The following is a 26,915-nucleotide window of genomic DNA, read 5'->3' on the forward strand; positions in this document are numbered from 1 at the left end:
AAGGACCAATTTTTGGCAGGCCAGTTCCTGCTGAACCTTGGGGCTGAACCTGTAAGAAATCCTTAACTGTTTGTACAGATTTTGCCTTCTCTTCCATTTTCTTCATTACTTGCTGAGCAGGTGTACCAAATAGACTGGCCTTATCCATAGGAGCATCTAACAGCTTTGCTTTAACATGATCCGGCAAAACCTGTTCCTTCAACCATGCATGCCTTCTTATCACTGTGCCAGTCATGGCTGATCTAAATGAAGCCTCCAGTGCATCATAGCCACATTTTAAAGAATGGTTACTAACCTGCTGAATGTTATTCACCATTTCTAAAACATATTTCTTATCTAAGGAGTCATCAGAGGACAGCTTCTTAGTTAACTGATCAAGCATAAACTCTTGGTATTGGATCATGTGAAACTGACAGTTTAAAGCTCTAGCTGAGAGAGTAGCAGAGGTGTAAACTTTTTCCCCATCTCTAAGGACCTGGATTCCCTTTCAGAAGGGAGGGTTTTTTTTGCTGAGGTTGAAGCTACTGCCTTAGGCCCCTGGGATATAGTCTCAGGATCTGCAAGTGGGGCCTTGTATAGGTGGTGATGAGTGTCTGGCACCCTGTAAAATCTATCTGGTTTGGCAGGGGCTGGAGGTAAAGTATCAGGAGCAGTGCAAACATCATTAAATGCATCATCCACAACAGGCAGAACTGGAGGTATAGCTAAGGGCCTATGTTGTGGTAAGTGCAGAAAGGTCCTAAGCCTTTTTCTTGAATCTGAGAAATCTTGTCCCTGCCATTGGAATTGTTCTCTCATGGCATGTAAGGTTTCCCCGAAGGAGAATTCCTCTGGTGGAGTGGCAGAAGGAATGGATTCTTCAGCATCAGAATCTTCATAAGTAGAAAAAGGAGCCTCTGGTTGATCTGTAATGTCTGAGTCATCCGAAGAATCATCAGAGGACACTGGCTCAGGGGGCTCTGCTCTAGATCTCTTTTCTGGAGGCTGAGAGGCCCTGTCTGGGTGAGATTGGGATCCCCTAATTAAGGAGATTAAATCCTCTGCCAGAGTAAGCATTTGTGAACTAGAAGAGGGCCTATGTGAGGGGGTCTTAACAGGCACTGATTTAACAGTTTTGGCTGCTTTAGCCCTGGCAAAGGCCTTTATAGACATGGCTGCAGGAGGCCTAGCAGCACCACGTGCTGGGGTTGAGACATCCAAAGGGATAGTGTCTGATAATTCAGGAGGAACCACAGTAGTAGGCAAAACTTCAGAGGCCGATTCAACTAAGGTAGCAGCAGCCTCAGTAGTAGTCGTGGATTCGGCTGAAGATTGACCCATTTTCTCGGTTTCGGCCGAAACCGAGACACTCGCGGCTTGCTTCACCATGGTTTCGGCCGAAACCGCGGGCCGCGAGTGTCGGTCTTTTTCTTTGCGTTTTTTAACAATTTGGGTAGTCGGAGGATCCGACGGCATAATGTATGCAAAATCTGAGCCGAAAAACTGTTCAGCAAACTCCGACCGACGCCTAAGCGTTCGTCGGTTGAAGGAAGCACAGGCTAAACAGGCTGCTACGTCGTGGTCTGGGCCTAAACAAGGTAGGCAGTAAGAGTGGAAATCTTTATGAGGTATTTGTTTCCCACAAGTTAAACAGTTATTTACTTTTTCTGACATCGGCTGCGGCAAGAAAGAGTCCCCAACGGGGTACTTAGCTTTTTAGAAGTCTTCGAAGTAGTATTCGGTAGTAGTAATCTCTGGATCTGACCGACCGGCACTTGCGAACAGCTTCTGCTTCGGGCGCCATGCGGCAAGAAAGACTGAGGAAAATGGCGTCGGCTGATGCCTTTATACCCGAAGACCAGCAGAGATGACGTCGGGTGAAGTGCGACATCAGCCGAAGCCGGACCCAGACTTTGGAATCCGGCCGACTGAAGGGCTGCCTGACGACAGGACAACCCATTTGTTATGACTGCAGATGCATCCTTGAAGGACATATGAGATCCGGGCAGGGATCTAGAATCTAAGGAGGAGCTAGAACATGAGACCAGAGGAAGGGGAACCAAACCTGATGAGGCAAGAACGGGGCAATGAGGATCACCTTGCACCCCAGTCGACAAGCCTTCTGAAGAAACTTCGGAATGAGTGGTAATGGGCTATAAGCATACAGAAGCCCGGGAGGCCAAGCATGAACTAGTGCATCTCTGGGGGGATCCCCTGGTGAGGGGATCAGAGTAAAGAACTCGCTGCGCTTCGCATTGGAAGGAGATGCAAAGAGATTACAGCAAGGTTGACTCCATGCAATGAAGATCTCTTCTTCTACTGACTGCTTCAGAGACCACTCTTATGGTATCAGAATAGCCCAACTCAATTTGCACGCTAAAATGTTGGAGCGTGCTGGGATGTGCGTTCCAATCAGAAACCGACTGGTGGAGATCACCCACTCCCAAACTCTCATGGCTTCGCGACACAGAGGGTAAGATCTGGTTCCTCCCTGTTTGTTGATGTACCAGACAACAGATATGTTGTCTGACTGAATTGCATCTCAGAGGAAGAACAGTATGGATGGTCTGCAACGCTAAAAGCACTGCACTCATCTCCAGTATATTGATGTGCAATCTGGTCTCGATCTGGGACCACGTGCCTTGGACCATCCTTCCCAGATAATGCCCCCCCACCCTAGCTGGGAGGTGTCCGTGGTCACTGTGGCTTAGGCTGTGGATGAAACAAAGGGGCGTCTCGCTACAATCTCCGGAGACCAGACTCACCAGAGAAGTGATGCCCTGCAGGCTTTGCTGATATGAATTGGGTATTCCATGGGGAGATCCAGCCAAGACCACTATACGACTAGAGTCCATTGTAAAACATGCATGTGAAGACGAGCGCAGGGGAGGAGAGAAATTGCGGCAAGCCATACAGCCCAAGGCTCAGAGAACATCCACCGCCATTGGCAACCTGGGGCCAAGAATCAGTGATACATGAGCCCTTAGACTCTGGACCCTGTCTGGAGTTAGGAAGACTTTCAATTGAAGGGTGTCCAGCTGTGCTCCAATAAAGTCCAAGATCTGTACAGGATTCAAGAGTGACTTGGGAACGTTGACCGTAATCCCTAAAAAGGCTGCAAGATGTAGGAAGAAATCCCTGGCTTGGCAAAGGAGACGCTTGGTGGAAGCAGCGAGGAGCCAATCGTCTAGGTAAGGGAATACCTGAATCCCCTGAAGCTACAGGTCCAAAATGGGTCTAAGGTCCCCCGTCTTTTTTTGGCACTAAAAAGAACCTGGAGAAAACGCCTAACCCAGACTGATTGGGAGGGGCCGGTTCGCTGGCTCATTTTTGAAGCAGCTTGGAAACTTCTAGCGCTGCTGTCTCCCTTTCAGCAGGTGGGACATCTGGGAGGCACTTTGGTCTGATTGGAGGGGCAACAAATGGGATGGTGTAACCTCTGGATATTATTTGTAGCACCCAACGATCTGCAGTTATGGACTCCCACGCCAATGATAATCTTCCCCCGACTGCCTCCAGAGTAGGGCAGTCGGGCCACCCCTCAGGGTTGCTGCACGGGCCTGTCCGAGAAGGGCTCCCTAGACCTAAAGTTCCTTGGACCCCCTCTGCCTCTGGGCCGGTATCTATCCTGTCCCCCTCTGCCTCTAGGGGATGAGTTGTCCAGAGAGTCCCGGGAAAACTGAGATTTCTGGAACCACATCTTCTTTTGCCTTCTCTGATTCCGGGAAAAGGATCTTTGACGGTTAGAGAAGTGGATTTCGATGGCAGACAAGGTCTTCCCGTCTTTTTCACTCTGGACAAAGGTGTCATGAACAGTCATCCCAAAGAGAGAAGTACCATCCTAGGGGGCATTCGTAAAAGACGCCTTGAAGGGGTCTGCAAACTGACACAGTCTGAGCTAAGCGTGTCACCTCATAGCAATGCCAGTCCCAGCCGCCCTAGCTGCTCCTTCTGTAGCATGAGAAAGGAGGAGCATGGACATGTTCAACACTGATTTCAGAGTAGACATCTTCGGAGAGAACAGATGCTTTTCCTCCTGCGACAAAGACTCTGGGGGCGACTCAGCTAACTCCATGACTAGGTCCCGCTGCAGTCATATGACGTGTTCCAAGTAGTTCAGTGCTCGGATGGAAAATGTCGCTGAAGAATACACTTGCTTCCCAAATCGATCCATAGTCATGGATTCCTTATCCGGAGGGTGGACCGAGGAACTCTCTTGAGCCAGTTCCCTCTTGGTGGCTGCTGCAAACACCATAGTGTCCACAGGGGATCCTTCATAGCAGGCCGGTCTGTCAGAGGGTGGAGAGAGAATTTTATCCGGGCGCTCTGCTATCGGCTCTACGGTGTCTGGCTCCTTCCATGCCCATGTGGTAATAAGATCCACTAAAGGATCCGCCAGCGTGGACACCCAGGAAGTAGATGGACCTGTGCCTAAAGCCTCCAGGAACACTGATTCATCAGAAGAAGGTTTTGGGGCTGACCAACCTCCCCTCTGGCGGAAGATCTCCATGATGCCTCCAAAGGAGACATCCTCGGGAGGTGACCTGGGGGAACCTTCTCCTTCATCCAAATCAGTGTCCTCGGTAAGGGACTCAGGGGAGTCCAAGTGTCGCCTTTTGCACGTGTGCTTACGATGCCCTTCTCAGTGGGACTCTCTGAAGAGGGCTCTCGAGCAGCGGGGAGTTCCTCCAGGGGAACTGCCTGGGGCTCCTCTAGCATGGGCTGTCCCTGAGACAAGATGAAGGGAGTCGCAACCGAGTTCGAGGGAGTCTGGGTGGAATCCAAGGGAATAGGCTGAGGTCTTGATCCTTGGGAAGAGAACCCCCTCCACCACATTAAACACCGAAGGAGAGTGTACCGCCTTAGAGCCCAACAAGGAGAAAGCTCTCCCTGGGTCCGTCGTGAGGATCGGAGCTGAGGCTAAGGTAACCAGAGCTCCGAAGGTGCGGCCTAGATCCGACAAGGTCAGAGCCAAAGACACATCCATCCCCTCTGTTCCGACTCCCAGTCCTCGGCCCTGACAGCTGCTCGGATCCGAACTAGTTGGATCTGAGGAACTCAAGGTAATTGCCGGAGTCGTGGTTGGTGGAACCATCGGCGCCGAATCCCCAGCTCCTCAGATCCTCAGATCCATGTACCCCGAAACCGAAGGCCAGATTGAGGAAGGAGAAATTGGGTGGAAGAAAGGCATCGAGGTCCCCCCTCCAGAGGGAGAGGGGCCTGGCAAGACTCCCATCTGGATTTTGGTCCGAATGAATCTCCTCATCATCTTGTCCATGTCCAGTTCTGAAATACTCTGAGTCGAGCGAGAGGATGCGACCGACTCGGATCTGGCTGGTCGCTGGGAGGATCTGGAAGAAGGCCTCGGCTCTGTAGGCTCTGGGGAAAATCTGGGGGAGTGGGGCTGTGGAGAAACATGTCTTGAAACTTTAGAAGGCGGGCCAGGGAAGGCCTCCCGATCAGGAGACCTCTTACGAGGCCTATCCCCTTTTTGTCCTTGTCTCTCCCTCTCTCTGAATCCTTTTGTCTGTCCTTTTTCTCTTTGTCTCTCGCTTTGATAACATCCCCTTCAGCAAGTCTAACGGAAGAGTAAGTCCCAGCCTGGGGGGGGGGTTGAGCGGGAGCTGCAGAAGAAGAAGCCGAGGCCGTGACCGTTGACGAATCTAAGGTTGATGCTGGAAGCAGGCCTTTAGCCACAAGTTTGGCCTTTCTGTCTCTTAGAGCTGTAGGATTGAACCCTGCACAAATGCTGCATTGGATGGGCCAGTGGGAAACGCCCAAGCAAATAACACACAGAGTGTGGCCATCCGCTGGTGAAAACTTATGGCCACACTCTGTGCATTTTTTAAAGGTTGGTTTAGGCTGATCAGACATTACAGCAAAACAAAACACACACCCCGTCACCAACAAAAAACCTAGCCTGACCACGCACACGCTAAGGAAGGGAAGGAACTACACAAAAACTACATCACTTTTTTTTTTTTTTTGAAAACCGACGAACTAGCGAGGGAGAGGAAAGGGAAAACTAACTCAGTGAAAAACTCACTAGAACAACCCAAAAAGCACTTACAGCACCACTGAAAGCTCAGAGCTGCAGAGATCACGAAGCTGATACATGAAGCGGCAAACGATATCTGGGGGAAGGCAGTAGATGGTGATGTATTTTGGGTAAGGGGGAGGAGCTTGGAGCTCAAAGCAGATGATTGTAAAGTTGCCGGCTTGGATCCGATATGGATCCGAATACCCACAGGTTGAAGATAAAATGAAGTTAACCTCTTCAGATTAATTTTTTTTTATATAGAAAGAAAACTACGGGTTTAATTACCAACAATGGTAATTTAAAGGAGATACCCTGTAAAAGGGGTAAGTAGTAATACTAACTATGGTAAGAATAGACTATTATCTAAAAAACAGTAGGAAACCCTAACTCCTGCAAGAGACTAAGAGAGAGGATAGAGATAAATAGTACAAAAAAAATCAGCTATAGATAAACTTTTAAGGAGAAAAAAGTTAGATTAACTCATGAAAAAACTCTTGTAATGCTCGACAGAGGAACCTGTGTCTGTCTGTGATGGCAGCAAACAGGATCCGGGGTAATGGGGGTGAATTAAGGCATTATGGGTAGAGGGAGGAGCTCAAAAGTTGGATCTGAAGTCTGGAGTATGCGGCTGAGTTGGATCTGAGGATCGGATATGAACCCATTGGTTGAGGAAGAATAAAAAGGACAACATCAGATCATTATTACATACATTCATACATAGATACAAATATTTCAAGCACGGGCATTAATGCCCTTCTAGCTTGCCAATATACCAAAACACTTGTTCCCATAATAAATGTCCAGGCTGTTCTTAAAAATATCTAAACTAGTACTTGCTTTAATGTAATTTGGTAGTCTGTTCCAAGCATCAGCTACTCTGTTAGAGAACCAGTTTGTACACTTCACATTCCTATAGAATCTTCTACATAGGTTATCTGATGATTCCCTAGTATTATTCAATTTGAGTTGTACTCTTTCTGATATGGATGGGAAGATTAATGATAAGTATGGGAAAAAGTGTATGCTTCTGTAACTTTGACTTTCAGAATTTTGAATTCTCAGGCTCATATGCTAAAGTTTGTTGTAACTAATTGTGCAACTATTGAGGAGTATTTTGTCTGCAGTTTCTTCTGGTGATGAAAAATCTGCTTTAAATAATTTAGTTTCTTCAATTATACAAGCCGCTACTCATTGTTCACAGTGTGTGTGTGTGTTTGTATATGTGATTCAGTTGATACTTCTTCCAGGGATATGGCAACTGTTTTAAGGAGATTTGCATGGCTATGTTCCCAGAACCTCCTAGATGATGTTAAAAATGAGATTTTAAATTCTTCTTTGGAAAGAGATTTAGTTTTTGGCCCTGCACAGTCAATCAAAAAATGTGATGAAAGGGGTAAGCTGATACAGGAATTTCTTAAGATTTTTCATCCCTCCTTTTCTAAATTTTCTAAGGGATTCTCTAACCCTTTGTCCAAGTTTGGAAAAAAACAAAATAAATAGTCTCAGTAAAATGCTAGAAAACAGACATTTAAGAAGAAATGGCAATGGCATTCCAAAAAAATTCTGGAATCCCCCAAAATCAAAGGCAGTCCAACAAGTCAGAATAACTAAGGGACCTTGTGCCCCCCGCACACACACACATTGACAGCCCCATTTCCCTTCCAGAAAGGTCTGACTCTCCATTTTTCTCCTTTGTAAGAAATAGCCTCAGAAAAATGGGTTCTGAAGATCATTCAACAAGGTTAAAGTTAGCAGTGAGAGGAAACTCCTCCTTTCCGAGGGTAATCTCTCATCCACCAGGCCAGACTCTTTCCCCCTGCCCTTCACCACATGCTGTCCCAGTGAATAGTAGAACCAGTTAATTTTTCCCAGGTGGGGAAAGGTTTTTTATTTAAGGATGCTTTTAGTGTCAAGGATATAAACTGCTTGGAGACCAGTTCTAGATCTTTCTTTCCTACAGTGTGAGAAACATTTCTGCAGTTTGTTTCCCACCCTCCCTCCGTGTTGGTATAGTGTTTTTATAGTTGGTGGCTTTGCAGTTGCCCGCCCCTAGTGTAAATTTGATCTGGGACCCTCCTCCCAGTCTAGTGTCATTACCTCATTCTACCCAGTACAGGGAGAACATTTGAGAAGGCCAATCAGCTTAGTTTCTGCTACTCCTTTCTCTCTTTCCACTATACAAAAAAAAAAAAAAAAAAAATCTATCTGCTTTTACTGTTATTTGTGTTTCTTCCTACTTTATTTTGCTTTTGCGTAATCTTAAAAGTACTCAATTGTATTTATTACTGCTTGGTGTAACTTATTCTAAGCCTTTTAGTTTAAGCACTTGGGCTTCAGACCAGTTGTTTTACATTAAAAAGTTTTGTGGTCTGCACTGTAGTGGCAGAACAGGTAGCTTACATCCTTCTACGTTGGGAACTGCTGATTGAGGGCTCAGTGTCTGTTATTCTAAAAGTGTATTAATTCTGGTTTAAGCACTTGGGCTTCAGGCCAGTTATTTTACATTAAGAGGGTTCGTGGTCTGCACTCTTGTGGGAGGAGAGGCTGGACTCTGCCCTTCTGAGCTGGGAATTTCTGGTTAAAGGCTTATAGTGCCTGCATATTTGAACTGCTTCTTACTGAAATTGGTATACCTTGTTTGCTGTAGCATAGACTAGATCCAGGCCTGCTGAATCTAGCTTTGTTTGTATAACTTGTGCACTAATCCAGGAATTCTTTAAAGTATTCAATTGTATTTATTACTGCTTGGTAGTAACTTGATTAAAGTGTAGCTATCATTCTAAGTCTTTTGGATTAAGCACTTGGGCTTCAGACCAGTTGTTTTACATCAGGAAGGTTTGTGGCCTGCACTGTGGTGGCAGGACAGGTAGCTGACATCCTTCTAAGTTGGGAACTGCTGATTGAGGGCTCAGTGTCTGTTATTCTAAAAGTGTATTAGTTCTGGTTTAAGCACGTGGGCTTCAGGCCAGTTATTTTACATTAAGAAGGTTCGTGGTCTGCACTCTTGTGGGAGGAGAGGCTGGACTCTGCCTTTCTGAGCTGGGAATTTCTGGTTAAAGGCTTATAGTGCCTGCATATCTGAACTGTTTCTTACTGAAATTGGTACACCTTGTTTGCTGTAGCATAGACTAGATCCAGGCCTGCTGAATCTAGCTTTGTTTGTATGCTTGTTGTTTGTTTGCTTGTTATTTCCCTGAAAAGCTAATTCCACCTAAAATGCGGCTTTTCAGCATTTCTGTGTATCCCTAGTGATATCTGCATTGCTTACTGTACTTATTTCCTTGTTTCACTTGAAAGAAAGTTACTGTTTGTTGTTTTTGCATTGAAGTTACCCGTAACACATTGCATTTAAGTTACCTAGCACTTGCTCAATAAAGCAATTATATAAGTCAGCATTAAAAAATTAAAAGCACTACACCCTCACAAACTCCCCTTGAGTACCTTGTTCCCCATTGGCCCTTTTTTCAATTATAAAGGAATTCCCAATACTATTCTAGCATGTCCAAAGGTCAGTTGTCAATCTCTCCGGTCCAGCTGGTGAATCTGGGAATCTTGAGGCAATGTTACAACTGCCTCATGTACACAGACAACCCTCTCCTCCTCCCAACAAATTCCAACACATGTGAGAGATGCAACCATATAGCCAAACTGGAGGCTAAGCTCTCTCAACTCAGTACTGGTGTAACCAGTCAGGAGGAGAAGGAAACCACACTCACTACAATTCCAGTCTCACATGAACCTACCATGACAGCAAACCAAACACATAAACACACAAAAACATACTCGGAGGCTCTAAATAAAAATCTGCCTAAGCAGCAGAGACCTCCAAAGCAGACACCCAAGCAACCGCTACCCCAAAACAAAACACGTGCAACACATAGCTCACAAAGCCAGTGTGCCGAACAGTCACAGCACTTAAGGCTAAACAACACACCTGATACACTTGTAATAGATAACTCTATCTTCAGGCACACTGACGTCCCACTCACCAGGCTGAACAAAGAGAAGGTCATGGTGAGCTGCCTGTCGGGCGCTAGGATCCGCCACATAACACAAGCACTCAGGTCACTCCAAGGCAAGTACAAATATGACTCAGTCATTGTCCATGCTGGTGTGAATGACCTGAGACATACCTCCCTGGACTACATGAAAAGAGACATAGAGGAGCTCTCTGAGCATGTAGCCCAGGCCGGTATGACCCTGACCTTAAGTAGCATCTTATCCTCACCAAGAATGATGCCACAATATGAAGACAAGATGATCAATTTCAACAATTGTCTTAAGTATTGGTGTCATTCAAAGAGGATCCAATGCCTGGCAGCCTGGGATGACATGCTCGACAAGCCACAATGCTTCGCTAGGGATGGCTTGCACCTATCACCCCTGGGCTTTCGGATATTGGCAAAGGCTCTTGCTATCCCCATAGTGCCTTTTTTAGGCAAGGCTCAAAAGACAAACCCACCTCCATAGGTATCACAAGGGATAAGAAACTAAGAGTAATGCTACTCAACGCCAGAATCAAGATGCATGCACTCGAAACTCTCCTTAGCATGGGGAACATCGATATCTGTGCAGTAACAGAAACCTGGTTCAAGGCTCCTGAGAGCACCCCAGCGCTACCAGGTTATACCACATACCATGCTTTTCGGGCCCAAAACTTGGACCGAACCACAAAAGGAGGGGGAGTATCAATATTCGTCAAAGATACCCACACCTCCAGGTTGGTGGCATAGCACGAAGCATCAGAGACTATCCATGTGCAACTAACAGTGGGTAAAACTGCCTTCCAGTTTATAGCCTGCTACAGACCACCTTCCCAAACCCAGGAACCCCACTCGGCCTTCCTGAGAACACTGGAAAATATGAAGGTCTCTCCAAACACCATTATATTGGGCGACTTCAACTACCCAAACATAGACTGGGAGCATTACTCTAGCTCCAACACCCTAGCCCTAAGGTTCTTAGAATTTATAAACTCAAATGCTATAGAACAACTTGTTACCACTCTCACAAGAGGGGAAAACATACTGGACCTGATCATCACCAACATGGGGACTTTATGCTCCAAACCAGAAGTGTATCCCTCACTGGTAAGATCAGACCATAAACTAATCTCACTGGATATTCACATCCCGACCCCACCCCCTGCCCAGAAAACCACAGTAAAAAACTTCTCTAAAGCAAATTTCACACTCCTCAAAACCGAGGTGGACTCCTTCAAAGCCCCCGGGCCTGTGGAAAATACGGCCCAGACCGCAGAATCCTTTATAAATGCATTCTATGAACACCTTCAGGAATGCATGGATCATGCAATCCCAAATAAAACCAAGACCCAATCCTCCAAAGGCAGACATCCTGTCTGGTGGACCCCAGCCATAAACAAACTATACAATTGAAGGAGGAAGCTACTACATGACAGAGCAAAATCCCAAAAAGGGAAGGCATCTCTGATCAGTATTAGCAAAAAACTACGGGCACTCATAAAATCGCTCTGGCCAGCTTCGAGAGAAAAATTGCACAGGACACTAAGGATAATCACAAGGCTTTCTTTAGTTATGTTAGGAACCTGGGTGGGAATTCCCAGATATGCTCAGAATTAGTCCAAAATGACAAAAAATACACCGAACCCACAGACATTGCCAACATCCTAGCTGACAGGTTCAGCGCAAACCCCCCCCCCACCAAAAGGGCAAATATCTATCCCAGCAGAGTGCTTCCCCCCTGACATCTCAGATGCTCAGGTAAGAGCCGCCCTCTCTAAAGCAAAAAACACAGCATCAATGGGACCAGACGATGTCCCGGGCTGCATCCTACATGAACTCCAAGAAGAGCTAAACCCAAACATAAAACTACTGTTCAATCTCAGCCTTACTACAGGATATGTACCCAAAGAGTGGCGTAAAGCAACAGTGGTCCCTCTCCACAAAGGTGGTGCCTCAACGGATTTTGGAAACTATCGCCCCATGAGCCTGACTAGCTTGGTCTGCAAAGCTATGGAAAGGATCATCATGGACCTCATAAATAAAGATATTATGGACCTACAGACACTGGATCCTACCCAGTTTGGCTTTGTTAAGGGCAGATCCTGCCTCTTAAACCTGGTCGATTTCTTTGAAACAGTCACCAAGGCCATTGACGAGGGGAAGGTGGTCCACACAGCCTACCTGGACCTCGCAAAAGCCTTCGATACAATACCCCACTTGGGCATTATAGATAAGCTCACCAGCTTAAATATAAACCCCTATGTCACTAGATGGGTTGCAAACTGGCTCAAGGACAGAACCCACATGGTTAGAATTGCTGGAGCCATGTCAGACTCCAAACCAGTTACAAGTGGCATCCCACAAGGCTCAGTCCTGGGACCTCTCTTGTTCGGTATATATTTCTTGGAGGTACAGGCCAACACGGAAGGACTGTGGCTGACCAAGTTCGCAGATGACTGCAAACTGGGCGCCATAATCGACTCACAAGCTGACACAAGCATCCTCCAAAAGGGCCTCATAGAAACAGACAACTAGTGCCAGAGCCATGGCCTCAAGCTAAATGCCAAAAAGTGTATAGTCATCCCCTTTGGCAAAAACAAAGTGCCCACAAATTACCACATAGGTGGTAATCCATTAAGTACAGAAGAAGTAATTAGGGACCTGGGGACCCAAGTTGATAGCAATCTCTCATTTGACAACCACGTGGCCAAAGTGGTTAGAAAAACATTTTATATAGCCCACCTAATCATGAAGGGATTCACATCTAGATCAGGGGAGGTCATCGTGCCTCTTTACTCATCCCTCATCAGGCCCATAATTGAGTACGATGTCCCTTTTGGGATGTACCCTACCAGACACCTGCAGCAACTGGAAAGACCCCAAAAGTACCTCACCAAGAGGATCAAAGGGCTCAAACAGATGCCATATGCTGCCCGGTTAAAGAAACTCCAGCTCTACTCAGTGGCATACCGCCTGCTCACTGGCGATCTGTGCCTGACGTATAAAGCCATGTCCAACCCGGAATTAATGGACATGCTGCACCTCAGAAAATCCAAATCCCATCGAGCTACACGCTCGAGAGACTTGAACCTCAGCACTGAAATAAATAGGACATGCTGGAGGGACAGATTCATAACCCAGAGGCTCCCTTCACTCTGGAATAAAATCCCAGTCCAGGTTAGGCAGAGTCCCTCACTGACTCTCTTCAAGAGGAATCTTGATGAGTGGATGGAAGATCGTAGGTTTACCCCGGGTATCACTTCTGTGTCACTGTTAGACAGAGGCACAGTATACTAACCTCGAAAAAGGGCATAGCAAAATTAATTTAAAATGGGTGGCGAAAGCCAAACACACTCTGGCTAAGCTTATAAATGCCCTAGGGCAGATAGCCTAGTATGAACCTATGAACATATGTTTGTGATATTGCCCAGCTTAAAAAATGATGTCACTCCACAACCTATTACCTCTTCGTTCTCATTCAAGTTTCCTGGTAACACTAGATTTAGAAGATGTTTATCAGCACGTTCCTATTCATCCAGACTTCAGGCGTTTCTTAAAGTTTTGTTTGTCTGGATCTCATTATCAGATTCCTGCCTTACTCTCTGGACTATCCACTGCACCTAGAGTGTTCACAAAGTGACTTGCTCCCGTTCACTGCAGGTTACAGGGTATCCACATTTTTCCATAATTAAACAACTTGCTTATCTATGCAAAGTATTTTTCAAATTGTCAGGAATCTCTCACTTAGTTGAGAGATCTGTTACACAAGCTGGGATTACAAGAGAACATTCAAAAGTCTTTTTGACTCTTTCACACAGGATTGTGTTCCTAGGGTATCAGTTAAGACACCTCAGTCCAAAGAGCTTTTCTTTAACAAGAAAACAATAGATCTATAGAAGCCGCAGTGGTGCACCGGTAGCGTTGTTGCCTCACAGCAAGAGGTTCTCCCATTCGATTCACAGTGGGAGCACCTTCTGTGAGGAGTCTGCATGTCCACCCCTCGGTTGAGTGGCGTTCGAAAGACATGCGTAGAATGGGCGTGCCTTCGTTGAAGGTTGGGTGTCGAGCTGGCACCCCTAAAAAAATCTACTGCCAATCATTAGCGGACCGAAGTTCCGCTGTGGTGACCCCTAACCGGGAAAAGCCGAAAGAAGAGCCAAGATCGATTTCTAAGGTTTTCCATTCAGACTTCAGTCACTGCAAAGGAATATCACAGGATTTTGGATATCATAGCATCTACGATCCCTGGACATGGTACATGGGCTTGGCACACCACCAGGGTTTGCGCGCATCTATGAAGCTGAAAGCTATGCCATTGGCAATTTTACTACCAGCAGTGTCTCCCAAGGCAGACAGGTTTCAGGAGAGATGCTAGACTAATGATGTACCACCCATCTGGGCAGCAGCAGACGGGCAGTGTTGGAGGCAGAAAATTGCATTTGATGCAACAACAGCTAAAAATTCGAATTTGTACTGTGCAGAAGAGAAGCCCGGCAATCTACTTCTGTATTCTGCCAAGAAAACTTAATGATGATGAGGCAACAAAAAGAAGTAACGTATATTGCTGGATGATGGTCCCCTAGGTCAGAAGGCACTCACTGTGGCACTAGGGAAGAGCTGACGGTCACGCAGAGTATGCCCAGTGTTTATGAAGCTGACAGATCAAAGCTATCAGGTCATCCTGATGCTAATGTTCTAGACAGAAAAAGGAGATCAGAAGTTGCAAAGCTATTCTTAACATATGAACGTGGAATGTACAAAGCATGAACCAAGGAAAACTGGAAAATGTTAACAATCAGAAAGAAAAAAAAAACAAAATCGATTTGTTAGGGACTAGTGAATTCAAATGGACAGGACAGGGCCACTTTCAATAAAGTGAGCATTGGATCTACTACTTTGGTCACAAAACATACAGGAAAAACGTCAAGGCATTCATCCTCAACAATAAGCTTTCAAAGACAGTACTAAAGTATAATGCTATCAGTGATAGAATCATGTCAATCTGTCTACAGGGAAAGACGATCAATGTTACCTTGATCCAAGTATATGCTCCAACGACAGACGTGGAAGATGAAGATGTAGAACTGTTCTAAGAACAACTTCAAAATGAAATAGATCAAATGCTGAAACAAGATCTACTGATCATTATGGGGGACTTGAATGCAAAAGCAGGAAGCACACCTAAAGATGCAGTGGTTGGAAAGCATGGCATAGGAGAAAGAAATGAAGCCGATGATAACTTAGGACAGTTACGCAAAACTAACCGACAATTATGAATATATATTTTCAACACCACATCGCCAGTACACATGGACTTCTCCAAATGGCATGTACCAAAATCAAGTTGACTATATCTGCACAGGACAGACATGGAAATCTGCAGTGTTGATGGCAAGGACTAAATCAAGAGTTGATTGTGGAAAGGACCGTGAGCTTTTGACAAGCAAGATCAAAGTAAAGCTTCACAAGAAGATGATCATTAGAAACCTTCCAAAATATGACACCAAAAATATTCCACAACACTATCAGAAGAAACTAGAAAAGTAGCAAAACAAAGAAGACAAGCAAAATTTTCCAGTGATAATGGAAAAAGTATCACAAATGAACCAAAAGTTTCAATGTCAAATTTGGAAAGACAAGGAATGCTGTTTCAAGGATATCTGTCAGAAAATTGATCGGAGCATATAAACAGAAAAAACAGACTAGCTTATCAGGATATTAGGAGATTGCAGCAGACATTCTAACCTTGATTGGGGGTGCTTAAAGATGCCAATGGAATGATACTGGATGTTCCAGAAAGCATTAAAAGGAGATGGAAAGAATATATGGAAAATTTATACAAAAAAAAAAAAAAAAGGCAACATGGATAACATTGGGGAAACTGAACTGAAAATTGACAGATGAACAACCAGACATTTTAAAATAAGTCATAGCAGCAATTACAGCTTTATATAACAACAAGTCACCTGGCATTGATGGTACTCCAACTGAATTAATCAAAGGCTCAGAAGATGCTATCATGGGCCTCACTCAACTGTGTCAACAGATTTGGAAAGGAAAAACATGGCCAACCGGCTGGAAAAGATCACTGTTCAAAACTATACCTAAGAAAGGCGACGCTAAGGATTGTAACAACTACAGAACAATTGCATTAATTCCACACTCCAGAAAAATACTGTTGCAAATAATACAACAAAGGCTACAACCATAAGTTGAGCAAGAACTACCCAAAGTTCAGGCTGGTTTCATAAAAGATTGAGGAACAAGACACATTATTGCCAATGTTAGATAAATATTGGAGAAAAGCAAGGAACACCAAAAGCCTGTATACTTTTACTTCACTGACTACAGCAAAGGTTTTGACTTTGTGAATCATGATAAACTATGGAGAACTCTAGTACAAATGGGAATGCCCAAACACATAACTCAGCTGATGAAGAGCCTTTATGAAAATCAAGAAGCTGCAGTATGAAATGAATATGGCAACACTGACTGGTTTCCAATAAAACGTGGTGTCAGACAAGGATACATCTTGTCACCTTACCTGTTCAACCTTTACGGTGAAACCATCTTCAGAAAAACAAATCTGGAAGAAGACTGCATCGGTTTTAAAGTTGACGGCCGAAATATAAGCAACCTGCGCTATGAAGATGACACAATGCTCATTACCAGCAGCAAAGAAGACATGCTGTATCTACTAAGAAAAGTTAAAGCGGAAAGTCATAACATAGGATTAGAACAGAACATAAACAAGACAAAGATTATGAGCACAGAAAATGAAAAAGATTTTGAGCTTGAAGATGATAGAATAGAAGTTGTAACGAATTTTAATCTCCTGGGCTCTTTTGTAAACATGGACGCAACTAGCAGGGAAGAAATACTTTGAAGAATAAGCACTTGGTCACTATATAATGAAGGCTCTCAACAAAGTATTCAAAAGCAAGGAAATAACACTCAAAATGAAGGTCAGACTTGCCCATGCACTCGTCTACTCAGTGCTCAATTATGGATGCGAAAGTTGGACACTACAGAAATGGGACAGAAAGAAGATAGACTCATTTGAACTTTGGTGCTGGAGAAGGATTCTATGCATGCTGTGGACTGCCAGAAGAACTAACAAATCGAATTTGGAAGAGATCAAACTGGCTATGTCACTCAAAGCCCAAATGATGAAGTTATGACTGTCTTATTTTGATTATACCATCAGAAGAAGAGATCACTGGAAACGGACATTATATTTGGAAAGATCGACGGAACCCAGGTGAGGAAGGCAACATGCAACCAGATGACTGGACATGTTAATGACAACCACAAGGATGATGCTGAAGAACTTCACCGGACTAGCATGGAATCAACTTCTTTTTAGATCTTTAATTTATCAAGTTACTAGGACTTGAACTCGAGTTGATGGCACCTACAGAGAGCAGCTATGATTCTCACAAAGCCCTTGGCAAGACTCTACATGAGAAAGATACAATGGCGTCTGTAGTCTCTTTGGCCTCAGCACCAAGATCCTTTGTCTTTTCAAATCCCATTGCTGAGGTTTGTTGGAAGACAAACCACATGGTGGAGACGGCAAATACAGGTCTTCCCTTCTCTCTCCCTGTTCTAAAGCAGTCAGTCACCACAGACACCTTAGACTTTGCTTGGGGAGCAGTTTCAGGAGGGATAAAAACGTAAGGTGTCTGGGACACTAAGGACAGACATAAGAACATAAATCTAAGAGATGCTAGCCCTGATCAAGGCACTCAACTCTCTGAATTTTCTTTGGGCCCCAGGACCTCTTCAAGTTGTTATAGGCAATACCCTAGTCATGTTGTACGTCAACAAGTAAGGGGGAACCAGGACATACCCCTTTTGCAGGCTAGTCATGTTAGCTTGGCATATAGCTTCACAATACAGTCTCACTCTACAGGCCTCCTACATTCTGCCACAGCAAAATTATGTGGTAGACAAGCTGAGTAGGACAACGGCAGACTCTCATGAATGGAGACAAGATCAGGGGTCTTCCAAGATTTGCTCCATCTATGGGAGTTCCTCAAGTAGACCTATTTGTCTGCTCTCTGAACAATCAGTTGGCAAGATTCTGCTCTAGAATTCCATGCAAAAAGCCTGGAAGACATATGTCTTTTCTTTTCCTTGGACAGGAATGTTCTTGTATGCTTTTCCACCCTTTCTGCTGATATCCTGGGTACTTCTGAAAGTGGTATTAATACTGACTTGGGCAACTTGACCTGAAAAGCAGAGAAATTGTCTCTTTCTGAAAAATGTTACATGAGGTTTTACATCTGTCTGAGCTACCATCACCTCAGGTAGGTGGGACCTTACTTACATGTTTCATCTGAAGGATGACACTTCAGGAGTGCAGAACCCTTCTCCTTATGCTGCACTATAGTGCCAGCAGTGGAACAAATCCAACTAGCTGGTGTGGGTACAGAATTTACAAACTTCTGATATTCCTAACATCAAAGCAGAGTGTGCTACTGGTCAGCTACTGTCACTGAATATCATTATTTTACAGACATTTCCATTCTTATCCTTTGAGTTGCATGAAAGGGCTAATAGGACGTATGATAATTTACTTACACACGCGCACGCACACACACACACACACACACACACACACACACACACACACACACACACACACACACACACAAACTACAAGCAAATCTCCATTTAAATACACCAGAATATCATTACTATCAGAACTATTACACTATAATATAAATCTGAAGACCCCCAACAACTACAAGCAAAAGGGTCGGGCAGGAGGTAGCTCCTTCTGCACAGACAAGAGGGAATAATGTCAAACATCTACTATTATGAAAAGTACCTCATACAACTGTATTACCCTATATCCCATTGTCCTGTCCATCCAGCAATAATACTATATATACAGTGAACAGTAAACTATACATCCCACAACTGTAGATGCTCTAGCAGATGTGCCTTAAATAACTGCTGTTGCAAAATACACCCCTGTCTTAGACTGGCAGTTCAATTGGAATGTCTAATAGAAGTGTGGCTATAGGACCAGGTAGCACACTCACAGACATCATCTGCTGATGCACATCAAAAATGTCGCCAATACTAACTAGTGAAGTATGCTGTTACAATCCCTTACATAGCACTGTTGAAGTAATCATAGCAGAAACTCCTTGCAACTTACAGTCTGGTTATAAATGGTCTGCTTCCCCACTACAACACACAATTTATTAGAAGCAAATAATTGATAGCATTTTCTAATCTCTTTAGTTCTAGAGAGTTATGGCTGCCTACCTGGATCCCTAAAGTATAATATACCTTTCCAGGATTTTAAAGATGAGGATGAGAGGATGAAAAGTTTTTTTTTTTTTCATTCAAGGCATTATCAGACATAACTTCTGGCATAAAGGTAGGATTGGAATAGAAAGCCATGATATAGTTGGAAAAATTGTACAATTTGTGCACATCAAGGCATGAAAAGCTTTAACACCCTTTAAGCTGAACTGCCACTAAAAGAATTGTCTTTCACAAAAACAATGTGTGTGGAAGAGTACAACAAATGATTTCCTACATTTTTCAGAAGAAAATTCAAATTCCCCACAGAAACTCATATGACTCTTTTAGATTTAAATGGCCTTATTTACCCTACCTGTACTGTGGTCGTACATTTGCTTCTACTAAATCCTTTTCATGCTAGAACCTAAACAAACATCTTTACATATACTCCTAGTGCCTGTAGAAATATTAGCATCATTCATCTACATTTCATAGTTGAATTCTTATTTATCAAGTTATCTTTGGATTACATTAATTCTCACCTAACAAAAAACCCTACTATCATAGTGTCATCCTACCATTAATGGACTTTATTTATTTAGGGCTTGTAACACTTCTGTTACCATTCCTCTTCCCTCTTCAGCGTGTATTTTATCAGTCACAAGTGTACATTTCCAGATGTCTGAAAATGTGTTTTTGTCATTCTTTCAAAGCAATGGTCTTTTACTATGATTAATAAAGGCAGATATGTTTCCTCCCTTTCACCACTGTATCAACTTGAATCCCTTATTTTCTGTTTAACTTTTAACTATTCTTGTTCAGTTAAGGAGCATACATTTTTGAAAGTAGTAGTTATCAATACATGTTTCATGTAGGCAGCAGTACAATAACATCCTTACTCCAATTTACTAATTCTACCTACAGAATCATTGACTGTGGATGTGTCTCAGGGGATTTATTTCTTGAATTCTCCAAAATCTTTGACTTTGTTCTCATAGCCTTCTCTTTGTTTAACTTCCCAAATTTGTTCTTCTGCTTACTGCTGTTAAATGGTTTAAAAACAATATGCAGTATCAAGCCATCGGAGTACTACATGGCTCCTTAATGTCATCTTGCCTTCCTGTTTTGTAATTCAAACATCTCTTTTGTTTTAGCTACTGTAATCCAAATATATTCCTAGAACTCTGTTCTTTACTACATTTATTAACTGTATTAATTATTTTGTTTTTTAGCACACATTTTATACTATTCAGTGTCAAATGAAAGCTGGAGCCTGTCATGGTATTCAAAAGAACCCTTTTTGGACAACACACTAGTCGACTGCAGGACTATACTTCTCAACTGTCCAGATTTTCACAGAATGTCCAGATTTTTACCTCATATTTTTTTTGTTTATTCCTCAGAAAATGTGTGTTTTTCTGCAAAATCATTGAGGACTGATGTCATTACATAATGACAGACATTTGCATTTCACATTTCGTATCCTTCAGAAAACACATGACAATTCAAAACCTATAATTCTAGCAATTGTCTAAGTTTATAACAGCAATATTTAAAATATGTCCCTATGTTGGGGCCTTTGCTCCCCCCCTCCATTATCTCTGCCTTTGTCCAGATTTCTTGTGCCAAGAGATTGACAGGTATGTGAAGGTCATATTCATGCAGTTACATGCAGACCACATACCTACACTTATGAGCATTACACAGAATCACTACTCCATGTTTTGGCATGCTACTGGGATGCAGGAAGAAACCAAAGACCCAGTGAAAACTCCCACAAACAAAAGAAGAAAAAGCAGACTTCATGCAGAAGACAACCCAGCCTAGAGCCAAACCAGTAATGCAACTGATGCACCACTGTGAAGTCAATTCATTCATTTCTTCTCCACTAAAGTTCCTAAATTACAGGTTTTATTACATGCGTGTAGTCTTATCCCAAGATCTGATTACTCAGCTGTACCTTAAGTAAAGATTGCCTCCTAAGTTATGACTGGTAAGTGATAAACAGTTTAGCATTAACTTTTCAAAGATAAAGGCTATGTTTTTTGGAATGTTATTCAGAATTAATGGTATCTATTCCACCTCCATGGAAAAAAATATTTTGCTGCACTGTTTACCAAGTAAAACTATAATCCTTATCATACACCTCCTGATACACTGATCAACTTCAAATACAGCTGTCTTCATAACTTAGAAGAGCATATGTATACCACATCTTAACAAAAAAGGAGACTATACTGGCTAAGGATTTTTTTAATTATTTTTTTTTCAGTTCCCTATTAAGAACAAAGGCCCAAGGTAAGGGGACATTAGCATATATCCCATGGGCATCCTTTCAATGAAATGTAAGGCATTATACACGGAAGTCTTTGGATTGCCTGAGTCTTTTTGTTACTGTATTTTCTGCAGCGTGTCTGCATTAGATGGTTATTTCTTACATAACTTTATATACCTTTCTGTATTGCACATGTTCTTTTAACTTGTGTTTTAGGGTGTTAATAACAAAAACATCACTCTTAGTTATTGTTGTGTTTAAGTGTTGTGAATCTTATTATTTTATTGGTTCTTAGCTGAATAAAACAGGAAATATGAAATATTTCAAATATGTATGAGCATCCCTAGCACTGTTGTCTGCACCAGTTGTTCCTTTATTTTTTTTTTTAGAAAGATCATTAAATGATGCCATCCTTGCATGTCAAACAGTAAGTCAGACTTATCAAATTAGTGGTCTCTTTCCATCCGTGTCTCTTGTTTGCATGTATTACTGGACCATCAAAACGATTACCTTTTACCATGCCATAAAATATGCATGTGAGTCTATTCTAACTATTCTTTGTAAAACTTCTAACAAGTTCTTCTAGCAGTCTTTCATAGAATGCTCCTTGGAACTTAAAGAGATTTTCTCTACCCATGTAAATTAACCAATGCAGGTTGGCCAATTAGATGACAGACAGAATCTCCAATTCTGAGACAAGGTAAAGCTGCAAAAAGAAACAACTCATTATTGGGTCATTACTATGTGTCTAAATTTAACACCGCCCTGTCAGACCTGGCCTAATCAGTGTTCTCCCTACCAGCTCACTCATCCTAGTAGCAAAGGCATCTTCCACCCACACACACTCCCAGTCATTACACATAGCTGCGTGCATGCTCCAACACACAGACACACACACTCCTGCGAGTATGCCTTACACACAACACACACAGACACACAAACAGACAGACACACACACACACACTCATGCGAGTATGCCTTACTCATTCAGCTGCATCTTTGAATCACTCTGCTGAGTTAATCCAGAGCTGGCAACATTTCTGGGGGATAGCAAATGGCTAATTAGCATCAGCCGTTCCCCTGGACTACAGCATTAGCATGCAGCTACCTTTCTGCATTATAGCCACCAACAGTAGAAAAAAAGTAGCAGCAGAGGTGTGTCTGAATCTGGCAGACTTACCACAATGTGGAAATCTTGTGAGTTACAGCTTCCGCACCACAGTACGCCTTTCTGAATCCTGCCCACTGTCTTGCATAGGTATGCTACATCAACCTATGCTTCCACGCTCAGCTCTGAAGAAGCAACACTGACTGGTTATGGCTTTCATCTTGTTTCTTCATTTTCAAGGTTATATAGTTGTCCATCCCACCGTGCCCTAATAGGTTCACAGGTTCATACAAGGTTACTAGGCTAAGAGCCATAGAACCCTTACACGCCTAGCCATATTTATCCCAAGTTACCCCAATTGTCGGTGGTTAGGTGAGTGAAGTTCACAGAGGTAACAGTCTCATAATTTTGGTGAAATTATAAAAGCAGATTTATAATCAATGGTTTAGTCAACAGCACCTCAGAATTTATGTTTCTGGTCCAAAACAAAGCAACATATAAGCTGAGACAAGTATATGGCAGTTGGTTTAATATATTGTGTCTTGAAAATTTCTTGTAAAAATATAATGCCTCTTTTGGTCTGTGAAAAAACATACTTGAAAAGTGTTTGATTTGCAAGTAAAAGAAGACTTTGTTGTCATATACCTTATACATACTGACAAAAGCATCAGCACATGCTGCTAAAGCACAGTAAATATCACAAACCTCTAAAACACCCGAAATCTCCATGAGTGGGATAAGCTCTGATTTAACACAGTATGTCAATTTTTTAGTAAGTTCTGTGAAAAGAGCTCTGTAACTCCAGAATTCTTCCAACTCCTGCAAATAAAAAAGGGCAGAAATGTCAGCCTTATTATTCCAGAATGTTTCCTGACTGATTAATGGATTCTTTAAAGTCAAAAACCTAACAACTTGGTTTACATTCTTACCCTCTTATATTCAGCTTCATTCTACTGTCATATTTCTCTCTACATATTCTTATTTGATTGCTTAATATTCACCAGCACTGTAATAATGAAAGCAAAGTGATGAATAAAGACGTACTGATTTAGAAGCAGCCACGTATACAGAGTTTAAAACGGAAACTTCATGCACCATTTTCAAGGAAAATCAGTCAGTGAAAGGCATTAATAACCAGAACAGCGAAAGGTGAACCAAGTTACAAAAAGAGCGCTCCAATAAACAAACCACTTTATTCGATGTACGTCTTGAAGTGTGAAACATGCACATACACTTTTCGTTGCTACCATCAAGCTAACTTCCTCAGAAGACAAATGAACACAATACACAAGGGTACTTAAATAGTAGCCCTGTATCCTATTAATCAATCAATCTAAAATCAATTAAATTAGGTTAATTAGACATAAATTAATAGATTCACAAAACACAAGGAAAAAACAGCCTCTCTTAAAATAGTAAGCTATAGCACGATTCACTCTATTATAACATTATAACTAAATTACTGTATTACCATACTTAAAAAATTATTATTAATTAATTAGTTAAAGAATTAATTGAAGAATAAGTTAGAAACACATAAACACAGTCATATAACTTTGCAATCATTTGTTTAAACATACAGAAGTCCAAAATGAACCAAAGATAAGGTAGAAGGGAAATGTCCTATCACCTAACAGAATAACTACAAATATAAAATTATAAATAATTAGAATTTTGTTTATATACACTATATACTATATTATAAAAATTGATTTAACTATTTTATTTAATTATTAACTTGAAGCATAAATATATATAATAAATTTAACAAAAAAAAAAAAAAAAATATATATATATATATATATAATATACAATAAAAAATCTACAAATATAATGTCAAATTTAATATCAAATAATCATATAATCATATAGCTAAATAAACTAAGCATATTCTTATAACTATTTGCTTAATAAATTTTGATATTACTATAAAAATAACATGTTCAACATATTTAAAATAATTTTATATACAAAGAAAATTCTTTATGTATATAAAAAATCTTTTTTATATAAAATATATATAAAATATTTAGAATATTTAAAATATTTAAAATATTAAAATATTTAAAATATCCACAACAAGTCAAACATTATCTTTCCAAATTCTTAAGTCTTAAAATGCATTTAATGGAGGACATTTCATTAATACCAGGAAACTGATTGGCATTTGTTGCCAGTTGCCAAATAAGTTCTTCAATTTTAGTGGCTCGTACAAGCCAAATTGGAAAAGAAAGAACTTATTTGGCAACTGGCAACAAATGCCAATCAGTTTCCTGGTATTAATGAAATGTCCTCCATTAAATGCATTTTAAGACTTAAGAATTTGGAAAGATAATGTTTGACTTGTTCTGGATATTTTAAATATTTTAATATTTTAAATATTTTAAATATTCTAAATATTTTATATATATTTTATATAAAAAAAGATTTTTTATATACATAAAGAATTTTCTTTGTACCTAAAATTATTTTAAATATGTTGAACATGTTATTTTTATAGTAATATCAAAATTTATTAAGCAAATAGTTATAAGAATATGCTTAGTTTATTTAGCTATATGATTATATGATTATTTGATATTAAATTCGACATTATATATGTAGATTTTTTATTGTATATTATATATATATATATATATATTTATTTATTTTTTTTTGTTATATGTATTATATATATTTACGCTTCAAGTTAATAATTAAATAAAATAGTTAAATCAATTTTTATAATATAGTATATAGTGTATATAAACAAAATTCTAATTATTTATAATTTTATATTTGTAGTTATTCTGTTAGGTGATAGGACATTTCCCTTCTACCTTATCTTTGGTTCATTTTGGACTTCTGTATGTTTAAACAAATGATTGCAAAGTTATATGACTATGTTTATGTGTTTCTAACTTATTCTTCAATTAATTCTTTAACTAATTAATTAATAATAATTTTTTAAGTATGGTAATACAGTAATTTAGTTATAATGTTATAATAGAGTGAATCGTTGCTATAGCGACTATTTTAAGAGAGGCTGTTTTTTTCCTTGTGTTTTGTGAATCTATTAATTTATGTCTAATTAACCTAATTTAATTGATTTTAGATTGATTGATTAATAGGATACAGGGCTACTATTTAAGTACCCTTGCGTATTGTGTTCATTTGTCTTCTGAGGAAGTTAGCTTGATGGTAGCAACGAAAAGTGTATGTGCATGTTTCACACTTCAAGACGTACATCGAATAAAGTGGTTTGTTTATTGGAGCGCTCTTTTTGTAACTTGGTTCACCTTTCGCTGGTTTGTGTGCTTGGAATTGTGTTTTATTAATAACCAGAAAATGATGGAAGTAGGACAACTGACTTACAGCAGTATGAATCTGCTTTATTAGATTCCATGACAATGTTAATCCCTCTAAGTGTATGACTGCAAACAGAATGTCTTACTTATGTGATATAGTAATCCTGAAGGTGATCGGCTACAAGCAATTGTAGAGACATGACTATTGATCAAGGTTGTATTTTATCAATGTGTGTTTGGTTAACTGAGCTAAATTAGAGGAAGACTGGGCAGTGACAGTGATTCTACCTGCTAATGACACTGATCTATGATGGAATTGGTAGAAAAGTTTATCTTCTGTCACAGAGAACAAATTCCAGAAAAGCAGCAAGCATTGTGCCTGTCACCTCTCACCTGGCCAGATTTATGCCTCATATTTTTGGTCAGTTTCTCATAAAGCATGTGATTTTCTAGCAAATCATTGAGGACTGAAGTCACTAAATAATGACATGCATTTCAGTTTCGGACTTCATATCCTTCAGAAAAAGCATGCTAACACAAAACTTGTTATTCAAGGAAAGGTGTACATTTACAAAAGCAATATTTAAAATCTGTCCCTAACCTTGAGCCTCTGTTCCCCCATTATTTTTTGTTTTGTCCAGATTTCTGGTACTTAAAGGTTGAGAAGTATATCTTTTTAAACTGCAACTGCACTTTTAATAGTACAAAGCTAATAAAAAAAAAATATTTCCTTTCCTTTTTAACACATTTAATGAATTATCAGTTGACACATAAACATACATTTGTATAAAAGAAAATAAAAATATTTCCTTTCCTTTTTAACACATTTAATGAATTATCAGTTAAGACACATAAACATACATTTGTATAAAAGAAAATAAACCATATTGACATTTTCTTAGTTACAAACATTATACATCACGTTTTTTTTTGTATAGCTATCATCAATCCAACATTACATAAATTGTACAATTTCTGC

The 26,915-nt window shown here is 41.0% G+C and overlaps 1 protein-coding gene across 1 annotated transcript in view; it reads right to left on the reverse strand.

Annotated features, from left to right (window-relative positions):
* HELQ (helicase, POLQ like) overlaps window positions 1–26,915 on the reverse strand; it is a 1,104,576-nt gene that overhangs the window by 73,347 nt on the left and 1,004,314 nt on the right. The window contains exon 16 of the mRNA XM_044059295.1: window positions 23,355–23,468. Within this exon, the coding sequence (XP_043915230.1) occupies window positions 23,355–23,468 (114 nt within the window). The remainder of the gene's footprint in view (window positions 1–23,354; window positions 23,469–26,915) is intronic.

This window comes from Protopterus annectens, chromosome 17.part0, assembly GCF_019279795.1.
Source record: "Protopterus annectens isolate FY-2018-M chromosome 17.part0, PAN1.0, whole genome shotgun sequence".
NCBI classification, from domain to species: Eukaryota; Metazoa; Chordata; order Ceratodontiformes; family Protopteridae; genus Protopterus; species Protopterus annectens.